Raw genomic sequence first — 17,036 nt, 5'->3', positions numbered from 1 at the left:
ACGCTACAGCTGGAATTCTTTTAAATTAACATATTAAAGTTCAAACTTTAAAGTGAGAAAAAATAGAAAAGATGGAAGTGACATAAAGATTCAACCTCAGTCAACATAAATGGTTCAGGATAGGTTCTTCACCCCATCCATAGTTAAATATGGATTTCACTCTTATGTGACACACTTGGGTGGCTTTAAAGAAGAATAGATATTTATCTTATCATGATTGCTATAACAATGAAAGTGTCTTTATCTCTTTTACCCAAAGCCTAGGAATGCTGCCTCTAGAGACCAATTGGGTTGAAAAGTGTACAAGGAGCCTTGGTAGCTTAGTGGTTAGCGTGCAGTATTGCAGACAAACTCTGCCCACTGCCAAGACCACTGATTCAATCCTGACCAAGATTGATACAGCCTTCCATCCTTCTGAGGTCACTAAAATGAGATCTCAGATTGGTGTGTGTGTGTGTGTGTGTGTGTGTGTGTGTGTGTGTGCGCGCCATATGTTGACTCTGTAAACTGTTTAGAGAGGGCTGAAAATCACAATGGAGCAGTGTATAACTCTAACTGCTATTGCTATTTTGAAGCTTGGGCATTTAGAAAAAGTGGGCAGACCATTATTTGAGCTGGGATGTGATCAAATATTGCATCATTTGCATCACAAATGCATTAACTTAAATAATTTGTGTTGGATGCCTCCACAGTTGAGGTAAATTACACAAATTGTATCTTTTACACAATCAAGGGAATATAAGCCCAGTGTTGTTAATACTTGCAGGCTATCTAGAAGCACAATGCTGATTACTGTGTGACTTGGAATCCTGGACTTGGTAGGTCTTGGACTTGATAGTTATAAAGATGTACAAAGACAACCATAAGGGGGGGGGGCTTATAGATTGTCATATAGATATTATGGATATCATGTGTGCACCTGTCGCTTGAACAAATGGAGATATGCACACTTGCCTGTCACTTGCGTACCAGTCCATGGACCAGGATTTGGGGACCCCTGATACAAGGAATAGAGTGACAAGAGGTTTTACTTCTATCCTTTACTGTCATACATGGAAATTATGAATTTCACTTCAGAAAAAATCTTGAGATATGTAAGTTCTTTTTCAGGATATGGGCTTCATCCCAGCTGCTATATCAATGGGACCATCAAAGCTTTTGCTTTGCCTGATTTTTTTTTTAAATTTACATTTATATCCCGCCCTTCTCCGAAGACTCAGGGTGGCTTACAGTGTGTAAGGCAATAGTCTCATTCTATTTGTATATTTACAAAGTCAACTTATTGCCCCCCCAACAATCTGGGTCCTCAGATTGAGGATCTTTTGATGAGTCTATGGGTTTTTCTGGAAGTATATTAAACAAATGCAAATTTATGTTCCTATCTGCAGGATTCTTAAGGATAGTAGTTTAATATAAGGAAATGCAACATTTTTCAGTTATGAATGCTAATATCTCTACAAAAAGATGCTATATATTTCCATAGGCCTTTCATGCTCACATTCACATTCTGCATACATACATTTTTTTCTCAGTTCCAAACAGGCAAAGATAATGTTTAACAAGCTACTGTAGATGACCATAAACAGGCTGGCTTAACATTAAAAGATTCATCAGAAAAACAGATTTACTTGTGCCTTTTTTAAAGTTTCAAAGATGGACTCTACTATTTCTCATTTCAGGAAAATGTAAGATACATGATAGCTGTTCAGAATTGCTTTTCAGAGCAAGATGGGTGGAGTGTAAATTTAATAAATGAAAAGTAGAGGACTTCCTCCTTGATCCACATGAAAAAGATTAAAGTGCTTACTTAAATTCTCCTCATTTTCCATGTTGGCTGCTGAAGGATTCAAATACTTCAGGGGTGCAATGAAAGTTGACAAAATGCTTCCCTTTTCTATAAGGAGACAAAAGAACAGAACAAAACATACTTATGAAATCTTGAGTTTTCGCCCCCCTCCAAATCCTTGGAATTGGCTAAGTAAAGCTTATCTTTTATATCAATTCTGTGTTTATATCCAATTAATACCTAGTTTAAGTCATTGAACCAACTTACCTTTATCATTAGCATTTCTCATTTTTAGTGGAGAGGTTGTCAACCAGCATTTATTTTGTTCCATTGATTGCTATTTAAACATCTGAGAAGGGAAATTGGGTTTGGCAATCTGCTACTCTAAAGAAAGTGGCGTATGTAGCAGGAATGTTAATTGCTAATCAGTTCTAGATTAACTAGAATTAAATTTTAAGTGCAGCAGAATAAACATTTGAGTGCCCAATTTTAGAAATTCTCTACCCATATTGTAATTTGCCTACCTTCCAATTACATGTTGAACTATGTAATTCTTTCAGCCTGCAGTGCCTTCATTGCCACATCCTTAATGAAATCAATATTTTACTCAAATAAAGTTATGGACCTAATTTATACAAGATTCAATCTAAAAAGACCAAATCAGAGAGTTATTCCATAGTGATTATCAAAAGAGGTGGGTTTCAGCAGGTTCTGACCAGTTCTGGAGAACCGGTAGCAGAAATTTTGAGTAGTTTGGAGAACTGGTAGTAAAAAATCTGACTGGCCCCACCCTCATCTATTCTCTCCCTCCTGAGTCCCAGCTGATTGGGAAGAAATGGGGATTTTGCAGTAACCTTCCCCTGGAGCGGGATGGGAATGGAGATTTTACAGTATCCTTCTCCTGCCACGCCACACCGACCACGCCACGCCCACCAGCCATGCCATGCCCACCAAGCTACACACACAGAACCAGTAGTAAAAAATGCCCACACAGCATGAACAAACGAGATGATACCTTCCGCCTACCAGCCATTTGGAAACCCGCCCTTATTGACAAATGAGTCCTAACATGAGGAATGACACCAGATCCACACTCACAAGGTCCACACAGGATGTCACTGCCACACATCCACCCAGAAAGCAGACCCAAACCCACACTGATCATGAAGCACGACCAAAGACCAGAAGCCAACCACAGCTGCAACATTAGCCATTTCAAACCCCTCCGATCCATACATGTAGCAGACTGACACCCATTGTGAAGATGTGGCATGGCCACGAACACGAAGCCGGACAGCAGCGGTGCAGCTCACCAACTCAAATCCCCCTGCAACTCAGACTAATCTGGGCACAACCAAGCCCCCACCCAAACAGGACACACCCTCAGCCAATCAGAGCACCAAAAAAACCCCCATCCAATCAGAGCACAGCCAAGCTTCCACCCAATCAGTTCAAAATCCCACTAGCAGTTAAAAAGAAAGAAACAGCTACAATCACACATTGCTCCCAGAAGCACAAAGCTGAAGCCTGAAGATGACAAATGAGACTTCGTCGAAACGTCACCAAGACACCTCCAATTTTACATGGGAGAAACATTCGTCATCTTCAGGCTGGGTGTTTACAGCTTCATGCTTCTAGGAGAAATGTGTGATCGCAGCTGTTTCTTCCTTTTAACTGCTAGTGGGGGTTTGAACTGATTGGTTGGGAGCTTGGCTGTGTTCTGATTGGGTGGAGGTGTGTTCTGATTGGTTGGGGGTTTGGCTGTGCTCTGATTGGATGGTGGGGTTGGCTGTGCTCTGATTGGATGGGGGTGTGTTCTGTTTGGGTGGGGCCGTCTGGAGAGCTGAAACATAGACCACCCTCTAGACAGAGACACACACCAACAAATTCCGAAGACTACAAGAATGCCAGAACCAAACCCCTCCCCCCTCACAGCCACACATGAAACAAACAGTGCATAACATCTCAGATAGGATCCTTAACAAAGCTGAAACCGATGTCCTTTCCAAAGGATTCAACTTTGCAGTCACTCCCAAACACATCCCCACTGAAACCATTATATGCGGAGTTGAAACCAGCTTGACCAAAATCAACCCTGATGATGCTAACAGAATCAGACTCAAAATCATCAACGTCATCTTCACCAGCAAGCCACCCAAAAGCAACTTACCCAAAGAGGAACAGACAGCACTACTTAACCTGAAAGAAGACACCAGCATAATAATCCTATCAGCAGACAAGGGCAATGCCACGGTGGTTATAAACACATCTGACTACCAAACCAAATTAACCAACCTACTCCAAACCCCTAAACACAGGCCCCACCACCTACCTAGAAAAAGCACCAGATCCAAAATAAAAACCTCTCCCATCAGCGAAGAAATCCAGCAAAGAATCATTCCCAGGGAGAAATCATCCAGATGCCCTAAACTCTATGGTCTCCCCAAGATACACAAAGAAGGAATCCCACTTAGATCCATAGTCAGCTCCATAGGCTCACCTCACCAAACAACTACAGCCCTATGCAGAATCCATCACCTCACACGTCCAAAACTCATTCCAGTTCATAGAGATCATAAAGAAACAAAACTTACAGCCCAGCGATCTACTTGTGAGCTTTGATGTTATATTCCTCTTCACCCAAGTGCCAATCAAAGAAGCCTTAACAGGCATCCAAAACAAATATAACCCCCCCAAGCACATCCTAGATCTGACCAATCACTGCCTATCCAACACATACTTCATCTATAATGGACAAAAATACAAAAAAACAGAAGGAGCACCCATGGGATCACCCCTCTCACCTGTCATTGCAAACCTCTACATGGAACACTTTGAAACCCAAGCTCTGGAAAAATCTGACCACAAACCCAAACTCTGGTTCAGAAACGTAGACGATTCATAATCTGGCCACACGGGAAAGAAAAACTGGACAACTTCCTCATACACCTCAACAGCCTACACCCCAAAATACAATTCACCATGGAAACAGAAGCTAACAACCAACTTCCCTTCCTGGATGTCTTAGTCTACAGGAAATCCAATGGCTCCCTAGGACACACCATCTACCAGAAGAAAACACACACAAACCGCTATCTGCATGCACTCTCACATCACCACCCAGCACAGATCAACTCCGTAGCCAAGACACTCATCTCCAGAACAAAACGCTTAGCTGACGAACAACATCTAAAAACCGAACTACACACTCTCACTAACGTACTAACATCGAATGGATTCCAAAGAAATAAGATTACCAAACTAATCCATAACGAAAGCCCTGCTAAAATCCAAGACAGAGAACAAGAAAACAGCAAAGCCCTCCTCCCATATATAAAAGGTACCACAGACAGAATCAGCAAGATCCTCCACAAACACAACATCAAGACAGCATTCTGCACAAACCGAAAAATATTCACCATCCTAAGAAACCCCAAAGACAAAATTGAGTTAGAAAATCAAGGAGTATATGAAATCCCTTGCACCGCCTGCAGCACCACATACATCGGACAACCAACAGAAGAATAAGTGCACTCACTGAAGAACATAAGAACTCAGTCAAAAAAGAGAAACCAACTTCTTCCCTGGTCCAACACCTTAAAGCCACAGGACATAAAATTGACTTTAAAAATACCAGAACTATCGCCAATACTGAACACTTTAACAACCGAATAATCCGAGAAGCCATTGAGATAGAAAAACGCCCACACAGCATGAATAAACGAGATGATACCTCCCGCCTACCAGCCATTTGGAAACCCACCCTTATCGACAAACGAGTCCCTAAACATGAAGAATGACGCAAGACCCACACTCACGAGTGCCACACAGCATGTCACCTCCATACATCCACGCGGAAAGCAAATTCAAACCCACACCAATGATGAAGCATGACCACGGACCAGAAGCCAGACTGCAGCTGCATCATTAGCCATTTCAAACCCCTCCAATCCATACATGCAGCAGACTGACACCCACCATGAAGATGTAGCACGACCGCGAAGCCAAACAACAGCATTACAGCTCACCAACTCAAATCTCCCTGCAACTCAGACCAACCTGAGCACAACCCAGCCCCCCCAACAGAACACCCCCCCATCCAATCAGAGCACAGCCAACCCCACCATCCAATCAGAGCACAGCCAAACCCCCAACCAATCAGAACACACCTCCACCCAATCAGAACACAGCCAAGCTCCCAACCAATCCGTTCAAACCCCCTTAAAAGGAAGAAACAGCTGCGATCACACATTTCTCCTAGAAGCACGAAGCTGTAAACACCCAGCCTGAAGATGACGAATGAGACTTCGTCGAAACGTCGGCAAGACGCTTCCAATTTTATGCGGAAGAAAACCCGAATAACCAAAGACCTACATAAAAACACCCGCAAAAACCTCAGAATATATATATATATTCATTATCCAGAATAATTTGTCGAATATAGGTAGTGCTTGATTTAAGACCATAATCGAGGCCAACATTTCCATTGCTAAGCAAACTCACATTGTTAAGTGAGTTTGTTCTATTTTACAATTTTTCTTGCTGCCATGTTAAGTGATTCACTTAACATTTAGTAAAAGGATAGTTAAGTAAATATGGCTTCCCCATTGACTTTGCTTATCAGACGATTGCAAAAGGTGATCACATGACCCGGAGACACTGCATCTGTCATTAATACATGCATGCCAGTTGCCAAGCATCCAAATTTTGATCACGTGACCATGGGGATGGTAGTAAATGTGAAAACAGTCATCAACCCTTTTTTTTAGTGCCACTGTGACTTTGAATGGTCACTAAATGAATGGTTGTAAGTCACTTGTACATAAAAACCAAAAAACAATCTCAGAGAGGTGTTGGAAAATTATACATGTATATTTTGCTGTTCTTAAAGAGTAGTTAGGGGAGCATCTTAGTGTTACATACCAGGGGTGAAATCCAGCAGGTTCTGACAGGTTCTGGAGAACCGGTAGCAGAAATTTTGAGCAGTTCGGGCAACCGGCAAATACTACCTCTGGCTGGCCTCAGAGTGGGATGGGAATGGAGATTTTGTAGTATCCTTCCCCTGCCATGCCCACCAAGCCAAGCCAAGCCAAGCCAAGCCAAGCCAAGCCAAGCCAAGCCAAGCCAAGCCAAGCCAAGCCAAGCAAACTACACAATGCCCATCAAGCCACGCCCACAGAACCAGTGGTAAAAAAATTTGGATTTCACCACTGCTACCTACGCCTTTCTTTTCTACCTACGCCCTCGATTTAAAGAAACCAAGAATGGACAACATCTTAATTCCTTACTTAAACTTCCATAAATTTTTGGAAGTAAGCATTCCCCTTTTTGCTTAGAAGCTGATGAGTGCAATTAATACTTGTGTTTTATATATTCTCTGATTTTTTCCCAGCAAGGATTAGCAGATGGCAACTAGTATTTTGCCACATAAGCCTTAGTTTTAGGAAATTACTTCCATTACCATCATACCCTAATAGATGGTTTTAAGCTATTTCTCATGTTGGAGATTTCTTAAATGGAATTGTTTTTTTTAAAAGTAACATTGATACCCTATAAATTAGCAGTCATGTGCAATTCCAAAGAATCAAATGTTTGATAATGTTTGGAAGGGAGAGAGGGAAATTGTTGCATTACTCTATTTTAGCAATTTAATTCATCAGCTTTCTGTAATGTGTGGAGAACAATTGGTACTTGCAAAAAAATGTTACTTAAAAAAAAACCTCATATTGAACATACAGGTATGAAATTAGATTAGTTGAGCTATAGCCATTAGGATAGTTCACTCTTCCCTTTCTCTCTGATTGGGTGGTACTTCAATTCCCTGAATTCTTGGAATTTGACACTTCCAAGGTATTAAAAGAATACCAAAATGGACCAAGACCCTGACCAAGAACAGTGTGAAGCTATTTCCTGCATTTTTATCTTTCACTGCATTTTCCGAGTCTATAATATTCAAAATTAAAAACTGTCAATATCCTGCTTCCCTGATCTTTAGATCTTGACCCAAAATTTGATAACACAAAGAATACATGAATCCAGTAAACACATAAGTGGCATCAGTGAATACTCAAACAATCAGAAATAAGCAAAACTTTCTAAGGAAAATAGTGTCATATATCAGGGGTGTCAAACTCACATCATTGTGGTGGCATCACGTGATGTATTGGGACCCTTCACTAAACCTGGTGTGGGCTTGGCCAGTGTACGAAGCATCTGACCCATGGACCGCGAGTTTGACAGCCCTGACATATATATATGAACGTGAGAAACCTACCACATTCCCCCAAGAGAAGGGGATTCAGCTTTAGATACGTCAAAGAAAAAGCTCCAGGCTTCTAAATGGCAGCCCATCTTAAAACTTGGAAGAAATTCTTAAGGGAGAAATTAGATTACGTTTGGCCACAAGTGTTCAGTAAGAGCTACAGTAACATCACATGCATCATGTCACCATCATGCAGATGTGAATTACAACCCTCAATTTACAACTGGTCAAAATTATGATGAACTTCTCCAGAGCTACTTACAACCCAATTTTAAAGTTATGATGGCTGCCTTCCCTCACCAGGGTCATTTAATTGTATTTTGGATGCTTGGCAACCAGTCTGTGTTTATGACTGTTTGCAGAATCCCATGGCAATGTAACTATGATTTTCAGCGGGTTTTTTTCTTTTTTTTCTTTGCAGAAAACTGGTGTTTCAGGCAAAAACACCCATTGGATACAATGCATTCACTTAATGACTGCCACAACAAAATCAGGCACAATCACACGGTGACCCGCTTAATGACAGCCTCATTTTACAACCATAATTCCAGGCTCAATTGCAGATGACTTACCTCCCCTTGCCCCCTGCAGATGTTTAATTCAAGGCTATGTGGTAATGAGTAGCTGTTTTGACAGTGTTGTCACAACACTGTCACTGTTGACCATTTTAGTAATTTACTAACTACTTTATCAGTGTTTTTTTTTTTTTACCTAACACTGACAGTGGTGGGCTCCAAATTTTTTGACAACTGATTCTCTGCCTTAATGACTGGATGGGTGGGCATGGGTGGGTGGGTCATGTGGCTGAGTGAGTGGGCCAACTCTACATCACTTGTGTGTATGGGACAGGGTGGGGGAGGGAATCCAGGGGTCTTGGGGGGGGGGAGGAAAGAAAGATCCAACCTGTGTGTGTGTGTGTGTGTGTGTGTGTGTGAGAGAGAGAGAGAGAGAGAGAGGGAGAGGGAGACGGAGAGGGAGGGAGGGAGGGAGAGACAAGCTAGACTGCGAAAGCTGGTTGTGAGAGAAAGAGAAGCTGGGTAAACTGGACACAGACGCTTCCTGGGTCCCCTCATCCCAGAAGCAGCAACCTTACACTCTTCCCTCTCTGTTAGCCCTCTTCTTTGCACGGAATTGCCCAGCAGCAGAGATGGAGAGGGAGAAGGAGGCAGCGGCGGCGGCTGCTAGCATTGAGGGGGGAGTGCCACAGGAGCATACAGAAATGCCAGCCCCTTTTCCCTCTCTATCTCCATTGCTGGGAGATCCCATGCAAAGAAGAGGGCTAGCAGAGAGGGGAAGAGTGCAAGGTTGCTGCTTCTGGGATGAGGGGACATGTTTGGGTCCGGCTCACCTGGCTACTCTTCCTCTTGCAGCCAGCTTTTTGGGGCCATTTTTCAGGCTGTTTTTTGAGCTTTTCCAGGCCGTTTTCAGCCTATTTTTGGGACTGATTTTGGCTGGGAAAATGGCTTGGAAATGGGCTGAAAAACATGCAGGGGCAGTTCCATCCGGTGGGCCAATTTTCTGGTTCTCCAAACTGCACAGAATTGGAACAACCGGTTTGGGCAAACTTGGTCCAAACCAGCAACAGCCCACCTCTGAATACTGACCAATTTCATTAAATAACAATAGCACTTATTCAGCTTCCTCTAGAAATAACCAAGGCATATACTTTGAACACTCGTGTTTCTTTTTTTAAAGCATCAAACGAAGCCTCCAAGTATAAAAGTAAAAGTACAATCAAAGTCATTTTAAGTACTTGAGGGAAAAAAACACCCCACATTATTGGTTGATTGCTATGACCACTAGACTTGGATTGCTGAGAAATGCATAGCTAGGTGTAATCCTCACTCAAGATGTAGGTGTCCATAAAGTAATCATCACTCTAGGTATTTTATCTCTTTGTGTCCTGTGGCTGAGCAACAGAAGGGGAAAACACTCTTGAAACTAAATTAAATAGTTTCTAAATCTAATTTTAGTACCCTGAACCAGATTTCAGATTGATTTCCATGGAATCTAATAAAGACCACCACACATACTTTGCCTCTCGTATTGAAAATCCATCTCATGCATTAGAATTCTTTTTCTTTTCCCCCCTTTAACTTATTTCATTTTGCTGTTTATTAGAAGTAATGTAACATATTGTACTACATGCTATAAGTGGTGGTTCATTTTCAAGCTGGCTTGGAGTGGGTGGTTAGGAAATGCTGAAGGACTATTGGGATATGTTTATTGAAATGCCTATTTACATTCATTTATAGAAACTGTTGCTAAAATGCACTTTTCAAATATGTAGTGGGTTGCTAAGAGCTGTAGGAATGTACATGATATAAAGCAATAATGTACCAGAAGTGCACACCTCAAAATCATTTCCCCATTAAGGTCAGCAGCCTGCCTTCATGTATAACTCAGTTATCTGCAAAATTATCCCTTCCGAGTTTTCCAATAGTCTTGTAAGATTCTAATAGGACTAGTGTGGTAATACAGATATTACCTTTTTCCCAAGAATAGAATTGACCCGAGATATTCTTCTGCCAGAGGCTTAGCAATAATTTGTACTTCTCTTCATCAAGATGAATATCCCAACCTTTTTCAAGTTATTTTAATATTTGATTCAAAAATCTGACACTTTCTTTCTTTGATATTAAAAATACAACACTACTGAATTAGATAACCAACAATTTGCAGTTTTAAAAGATCAAATTGTATGCCTGACCTCGCTTTGTTCATTTGTTGCTGGAAAGTGTCCACTGATTTGCTTCATCAAACTTTCAGTTGCAAATTCATTCAGCTCTCTGGAAGACTTGTTTCCAAAACTGACTTTGCATTGAGGTGGATAAAAATATGTGAAGACTCTACTGATTAAAATTATAAGCTGAAATTTACAAAGGAGTTACAGAAAGTAGATGATCAGTGAAGTTTAAAATTTATTTTTCCTTTGGCATGTTTTTTATACAGAGATCTGAAGCCCTGGTTGGAGTTAGAGTAATATCAGCCCACCCCCCCTGTGAGGAAGATCAAGGAAACAAGAATGACAGAGATACCTGTAAGGCATCTGCAATCCTAATCTGAGTAAATACAGAACCTTGACAATCATAGGAGTAATTTTCCAGCCACAGATACAATGAGTTAATTAAGGTGGAGTCTCTTTGAAGCAACTTATCCAGATCTTTCACAAACAATTTTAGAGAGAGACGTGCACCCATCTTGACAAAATATAGATGTATCAGTTTGCTTTGCAGAGTGTTTGGATTTTATTAATTCATTCTAGTCCAGTATTCTGTTATCAACCTTCTGTAAGTTTCTTCCTGACGTATCTGTAAATCTTGACTCTCTAGGCACTAACATGTTATTCTTGAAAAGAGTACTCACCAAATGTTCACGGATCTCATTCAAGTAGATTAATTTCTTTAGTGCAGAATGAGCACAGAAGGACTCCTTATGTTAACACACAGAAAGCGAAGTATCTTTCTACCATCTATCATCTGCCTATCTATCGGTTTATCATCATCTCCCAAAGTTTAGGCCTTTTCCTTCTATCTTTTTAAGTCACTTGAAAGCCATTCCTTTTGCAGCCTTAAGACCGGGAAGTACCTACTCAATGTTGGCAGAACCCTTTTCCTTGGTCTGGGTTTGTTTTTTATCAGTTTTATTTCCTGCCAGTCAAATGCTTCCGGGATATTCTAAAGCAGGGTTGTCAAATTCAATTTCATTGAGGGCCACATCAGAGCTGTGATTGACCCCGGGGGGGAGGCATGGCTGACTGGGCGGGCATGGCTGACTGGATGGGTGTGGCCAGCAGGGTGGGTGTGGCCAGCTTGATGCCACTCCCCAAACTGCTGGCATGTTTCCTCTTCACACTGTATAGACCAGGCTGAAGCCACACTGGCCCAACTTTTCCTCTTCGCATTGTGTAGACTGGGCCAAAACCATGCAGGTAGACTGGGCCAAAGTGATGTGGGTAGACTGGGCTGAAGCAATGCAGGCCGGTCCCTTACAATTTCCAGGATGGCCCCGTAGGATCTGGCCCACGGGCCTTGAGTTTGACACCCCTGCTCTAAAGCAAGAAATGATGTCATAGACTCCTTACATTCCTCGAAATAGTGGCATCCATAATCATATTGCCTTGGATACTAGAAATAATATATTGCCATCTCAGGATTAGTTATTGGGGAGGCATCTTCTATCAGTGCATGTTTCAAGACCATCCTTCTATTTTAAGCTTAAAAGAGACTGAAGATTATGGCATGCACTTCAGAAAGCTGGTATTGTTTTGCTCTTCAGGGATACAATTATATATAATCAGAACCTTATTAGAAAAGGTTATTTGTCCTCTAATTAATAGCATCTGCATCAATTGGTTTCCTGCTACCTTATGCTTAAAATGACAGCTATGCTGTATAACTATCAGGTTGATAATATAAACTTGATATGGAACTTTGCTTACAAATTGATGTCTTGCTGAAATGTTGATTTATACAATGATGCAAGTCAGCACTGTTTTACACATACTAATTAGATGCATTTTTATGTTATAGTAGATTCAATTTCAGCAGATGGCAACAATTGGTCAACCTTGTCTAGACTGGGAAGCTAAACACTATTAAACATGCTTTGTACTTGAATGGAAAACCACCAGGAAATTCTAGGGTTGTAGACCAAAATGGTGTTGCAAAACAATTGCAGAATAAACCATTGTCAATTCTGTTCCACATTGTTACCAAACTCCCCATATGTGTTTACCAGAAGTTAAATTTGATTTGAACATTTCAGAATGTTCAACATTTGACTTTATGGAAACAGAACATACATTTATGGTGTGATTATTCATAATAAAGAACTCCCTACCTAACATCTGGATAAGACTCTATGGACAATCATATCACCTATGACATGTATAAAATATATGTAGGAAGGCAGGTGAAATTGAGATCCAAACACAAACATCACAACTTAAACTTTTACGGAATTCCTCTGTTTGTCTCTAGTTTTAAAATTTAAAAATCTAGAAAGGCTATCCAGTAAAGCTGACTTGCTATTTCTTTTCTCTTGAAAGGTAAAGTAAATGATTAATGATTAAAGGCTCTCTATTTAATCCTGTATCTACCAGAAACTGGGTGAGATTTGATCTTCTCTTATAATGCATATTTAACCTTAATCCTCTCTAGCCTCTGCTTTATAGCATGAGTTGATCTTTTAGTGCTCATTCCATTCCATGATTCTCTTACAGGCACAGAGAAATTGTGCATTTTTAAACAAGGAAGGCAGAGGAGTTACATCTGTTTAATAAGGGTGAGGGCAGGATGACAATAGCTTTGGTCAGCCACTTTACATTAACAAGCAAAGCCTGGGTGAAAATGTCATTCTAAGCAAGGGGAGGGGGTCATATGTTCAACCTAAGATACTTAGTTATTTGCTTTGCATTCATATAATTGCTAGGGACAGAGTAAAGCCATCACTTTGTGCTTTGCAATGATCCTGTTGTAGATTGTGGCTTCTTTTCTTAAACCAGCGGTGAAGATAGGTTCATTGAGGCTGTAAGCAGAGGGCACCATCATACATGGAATGTCCACCACTCCCAGATCAGACCTATACCTATCTGCTTATGTGCTCTTGTCTTTGTTATGCAGCTGAGCACTTTAACTTCCAAGCTTAGTATTATCCAAGTATCCTTATCAAAGCATTATGTGCCAACCAGTGTTGCAGAAATTGTCAAGAAGAGAGGAGGAGCCAAGGTCAAGAATCATAAAGATCTCAGGTAAGAAGAAACAAGAATGTCCTATAAAGAATTTCAGAAGTGACTAAAACAGACAACAGTTATATTACAACAACATCTGTAAAGACACTGAAGATGAAAACAGAAAGAAAAACAAGGAAACTATTCCAAAACTCTCAATTGAGAAGGAGTCTATACGCACAAAGATCAAAGCCGGGGATTTTTGTGTGACACTCTACAGACAAAGTTGGATTTTGAAGAAGCAGGATAGAAAAAGTACTGACACTTTTGAGCTTAGAAAAACATGGAAATACCATGGATAGTCAAGAAAACAAACAAATATATCACATAACAGATCTATCTAGAATTCCTATATGAGACAAGTGATCAAACACAAATTATCTTATTTTTGCTCTATTATGCAAAGACCTAGATTTCTTGAAAACCCTATAATGCTGGGGAAGATGGAAGGAAAGAGAAAAAGAGGGTTAGGGACAGATCAGAGATAATAATGAGATGTCTGCATTTTTGTTCCTTTACACTGTTCCAAAACCCATCTTGAATGTAATCAAAGTCAATACATTTTCATAAGGTGCTGGGGATTCTGCTAAATTCCAACCTAAAAAACACAAACAACAGGACACACAGCTTGTTCCTGAGACAATCTGGATTACTTCGAGAATTTGGGGGCTGATTGGAGATTTGGATAAATAAAAAATGCATAGAGAATTGCCTCCAGGTTACTGAAGGCAACCGTTTTCTGAAGATTGTGATATTATGTGGCAAAATTCACAACTTTAAAGAGAGAAAGAAAAAATTTACTACCACTAGATTAAGCCTTAAAACCAGTAGATCTTTGTTTTTATATATAAAAAAATAAAATAAATTTAATTTTAAATTAAAAAAAATAAAAATAGTCATTTTTTAAAATGACTATCGCAAAAGTACGTATGCAAACAAAAACATGCAATACATTATATACAAATATCTATATATCTATAAAAACCAAATATCACTCACTCGTCACGAAATCTCTAGAATGGTAAAGCCTACAAATATGAAATTCAGCACGTATGTTCCTCTTGGCTTCTAGGTGCTTACTAAGAAAGGATTTTTCAAAATGACCATCAGATCATTAGTATTTCATATACAGTATTATATTCACATGCTCTGATGCTAAGGATTTAAATGTTCTATTTGCCCTCCCCACCTGAAAGGAACTCTGTCCCAACTGCCAGTTGCCTTATATTAATACGCTTTGATGCTACCCTTCTGTTAAACTGGGCGTGGGCGTGCCCAGTGTGTGACTCATCCGGCCTGCGGGCTGGGACATTCTACTCCCCTCCCCCTCTGTTCCAACTGATGTTACAGAGTTATACATTCTACATGAAATTTCAGACTTTGTGTCAATTTATCAAGTCTGAGCACATAGTTTCATAGCAAAGCACGGGTGTCCAGCTAATACACATACATTCATACATATATACATACATACATACATACACACATACATTTGGATACTTTTGCAATAGTTATATGTATGTATGTATGCAATAGTTATGTGTATGTATGTATGTATGTATGTATGTATGTATGTATGTATCTATATATGCATATAAAGGGACTCTGTTATCCCATTCATGGATTGTAGGAACCTTTACACTAATTGTGCCACAATTTTTTTCCTTTTGAGAACAATATTAATGGTATTACGTTTATGTCCCATTAAGGAGCAGCCCTAATGGGATATTAATCAGATCCACCTTGGCTGCTCTTGCTTCCTTACCATTTTACATTTTCATTTAACTGAATTTAGGAGAGATAGAAAGTAAAAAGGAAGTATAGGAAAAAAGGAGCAGTCTAGGAAAGCAGAAGCTGAGAAGGTGACCAATACTGTGATAACATAAAAAAAAAATGCAAGAAATGGGGATCGGATCATGTTAGTGGAGATGCATCAGAAGAATAACAGGAAAAAGACCCCAGAAGGAGGAGAAAAGCTGGGATAAAGGATGGATGAAGAGGACAGGTGTGTAGAGCAGAAGTGATGAAGATACATCAAAATAAAAATATCAGAAAAAACAGTTGTCAGTGTTGAATAACAACGATCTACAGATCTATAATCCAGTAAGGCTCAAACAGCTTTTCAAAGCAGTGGAAAGAGACAACTTATTTTTAGCTTCCTTACTGAAATAACTATAAAGCCCAATAAAGCTTATAACAGTGCAGTAAATTAAATATGCTATTTTACACAAGCACTTACAAAGCACTCCTAAGTATCCAATAACTGTTTTCTTTATTCCCTTGTTAGCAGCTGACACTTTGGCAATGCTCAGGCATGCAGCTCGTTGATTTAGGGCATTGATTTTCGTTTGGCACACATCCTTCCATCTTCAGAAAAAACTGATTAGCTTAGCTGGAAAACAGTACTTAACTTCTTATTGTCTTTTTGGATTTCACTTGTCTCCCTTTGGAGAATGTCGGCAATAGCAGCTGGCTAGGAGAGACTTTCTGACTGAGCATCTCTTTTCTTCCTTAGAATACATGCAACTAGAAATCAACTCTTCAATCAATAGAAAATCAATCATGCATTGTTTCCTTGGCTGCTCCATCCCACATTCAGATTGTGGTCCTGCTGAGAAGTTCCTTGGATTAACTACAAGGCAGGGTACTCAAATAATTACATCATCGCTTAAGTTTAGACTCATACATTCTTAACCATTAGAAAACAGCCATAATTCCCGGATGTAAAAGAGTTTTTACAATAAGCATATCGGATTCCCATTCTGTCATCTTTCAACCTACAGCATCGGGTTTCAACATAGACAGAAGAATCCACCATTTTCAAATGACCGGACCTTGTTGGCTATCAATTACTTAGGGCCACACTATCTGGGATTGAGGAGGATGGTGGCTGAACAGATTCTGGAGAGTCAAAGGCTGCCCTGATCTTAGCTTTTCTCCTCCACTATATCCTTTGATTGTGTAGAACGTTAGCACCCGCCCCTCCTAAAAGAATGAAATATTTTAGGAAATATTAAAAAGGCAGGCTAAAACATTTCCCCTAAAAGAAATAAAAATCTTAAAGGAAACCGAATCCCAGCTCCCTGCCCCCAGCAGATATTTTGGTGCACATTAAGAAAGATTGGCCCAGCCTATCTATAAGACAAAAGACCTCCATCTCCAGGGTGATGGGATTAAGACATGACCCCTCAGGACATAATAGGATTAGCTCTCTACCCATCTAGCAGCAGGGCTCACTGCATTTCAGAATTTCCTAA

At 40.2% G+C, this 17,036-nt stretch overlaps 1 protein-coding gene across 1 annotated transcript in view; it reads right to left on the bottom strand.

Moving 5' to 3' along the window:
- The window catches only part of ADARB2 (adenosine deaminase RNA specific B2 (inactive)), a 547,855-nt gene that overhangs the window by 174,412 nt on the left and 356,407 nt on the right, over positions 1 to 17,036 (bottom strand). Inside the window, exon 3 of the mRNA XM_058183187.1 lies at positions 1,808 to 1,894. Coding sequence (XP_058039170.1) covers positions 1,808 to 1,894 — 87 coding nt within the window. The remainder of the gene's footprint in view (positions 1 to 1,807; positions 1,895 to 17,036) is intronic.

Source organism: Ahaetulla prasina, chromosome 4 (assembly GCF_028640845.1).
Source record: "Ahaetulla prasina isolate Xishuangbanna chromosome 4, ASM2864084v1, whole genome shotgun sequence".
Classification (NCBI taxonomy): Eukaryota; Metazoa; Chordata; class Lepidosauria; order Squamata; family Colubridae; genus Ahaetulla; species Ahaetulla prasina.
Note: the sequence above shows the minus strand (reverse complement) of the source record. Positions and strands in the feature narration are given on the sequence as shown.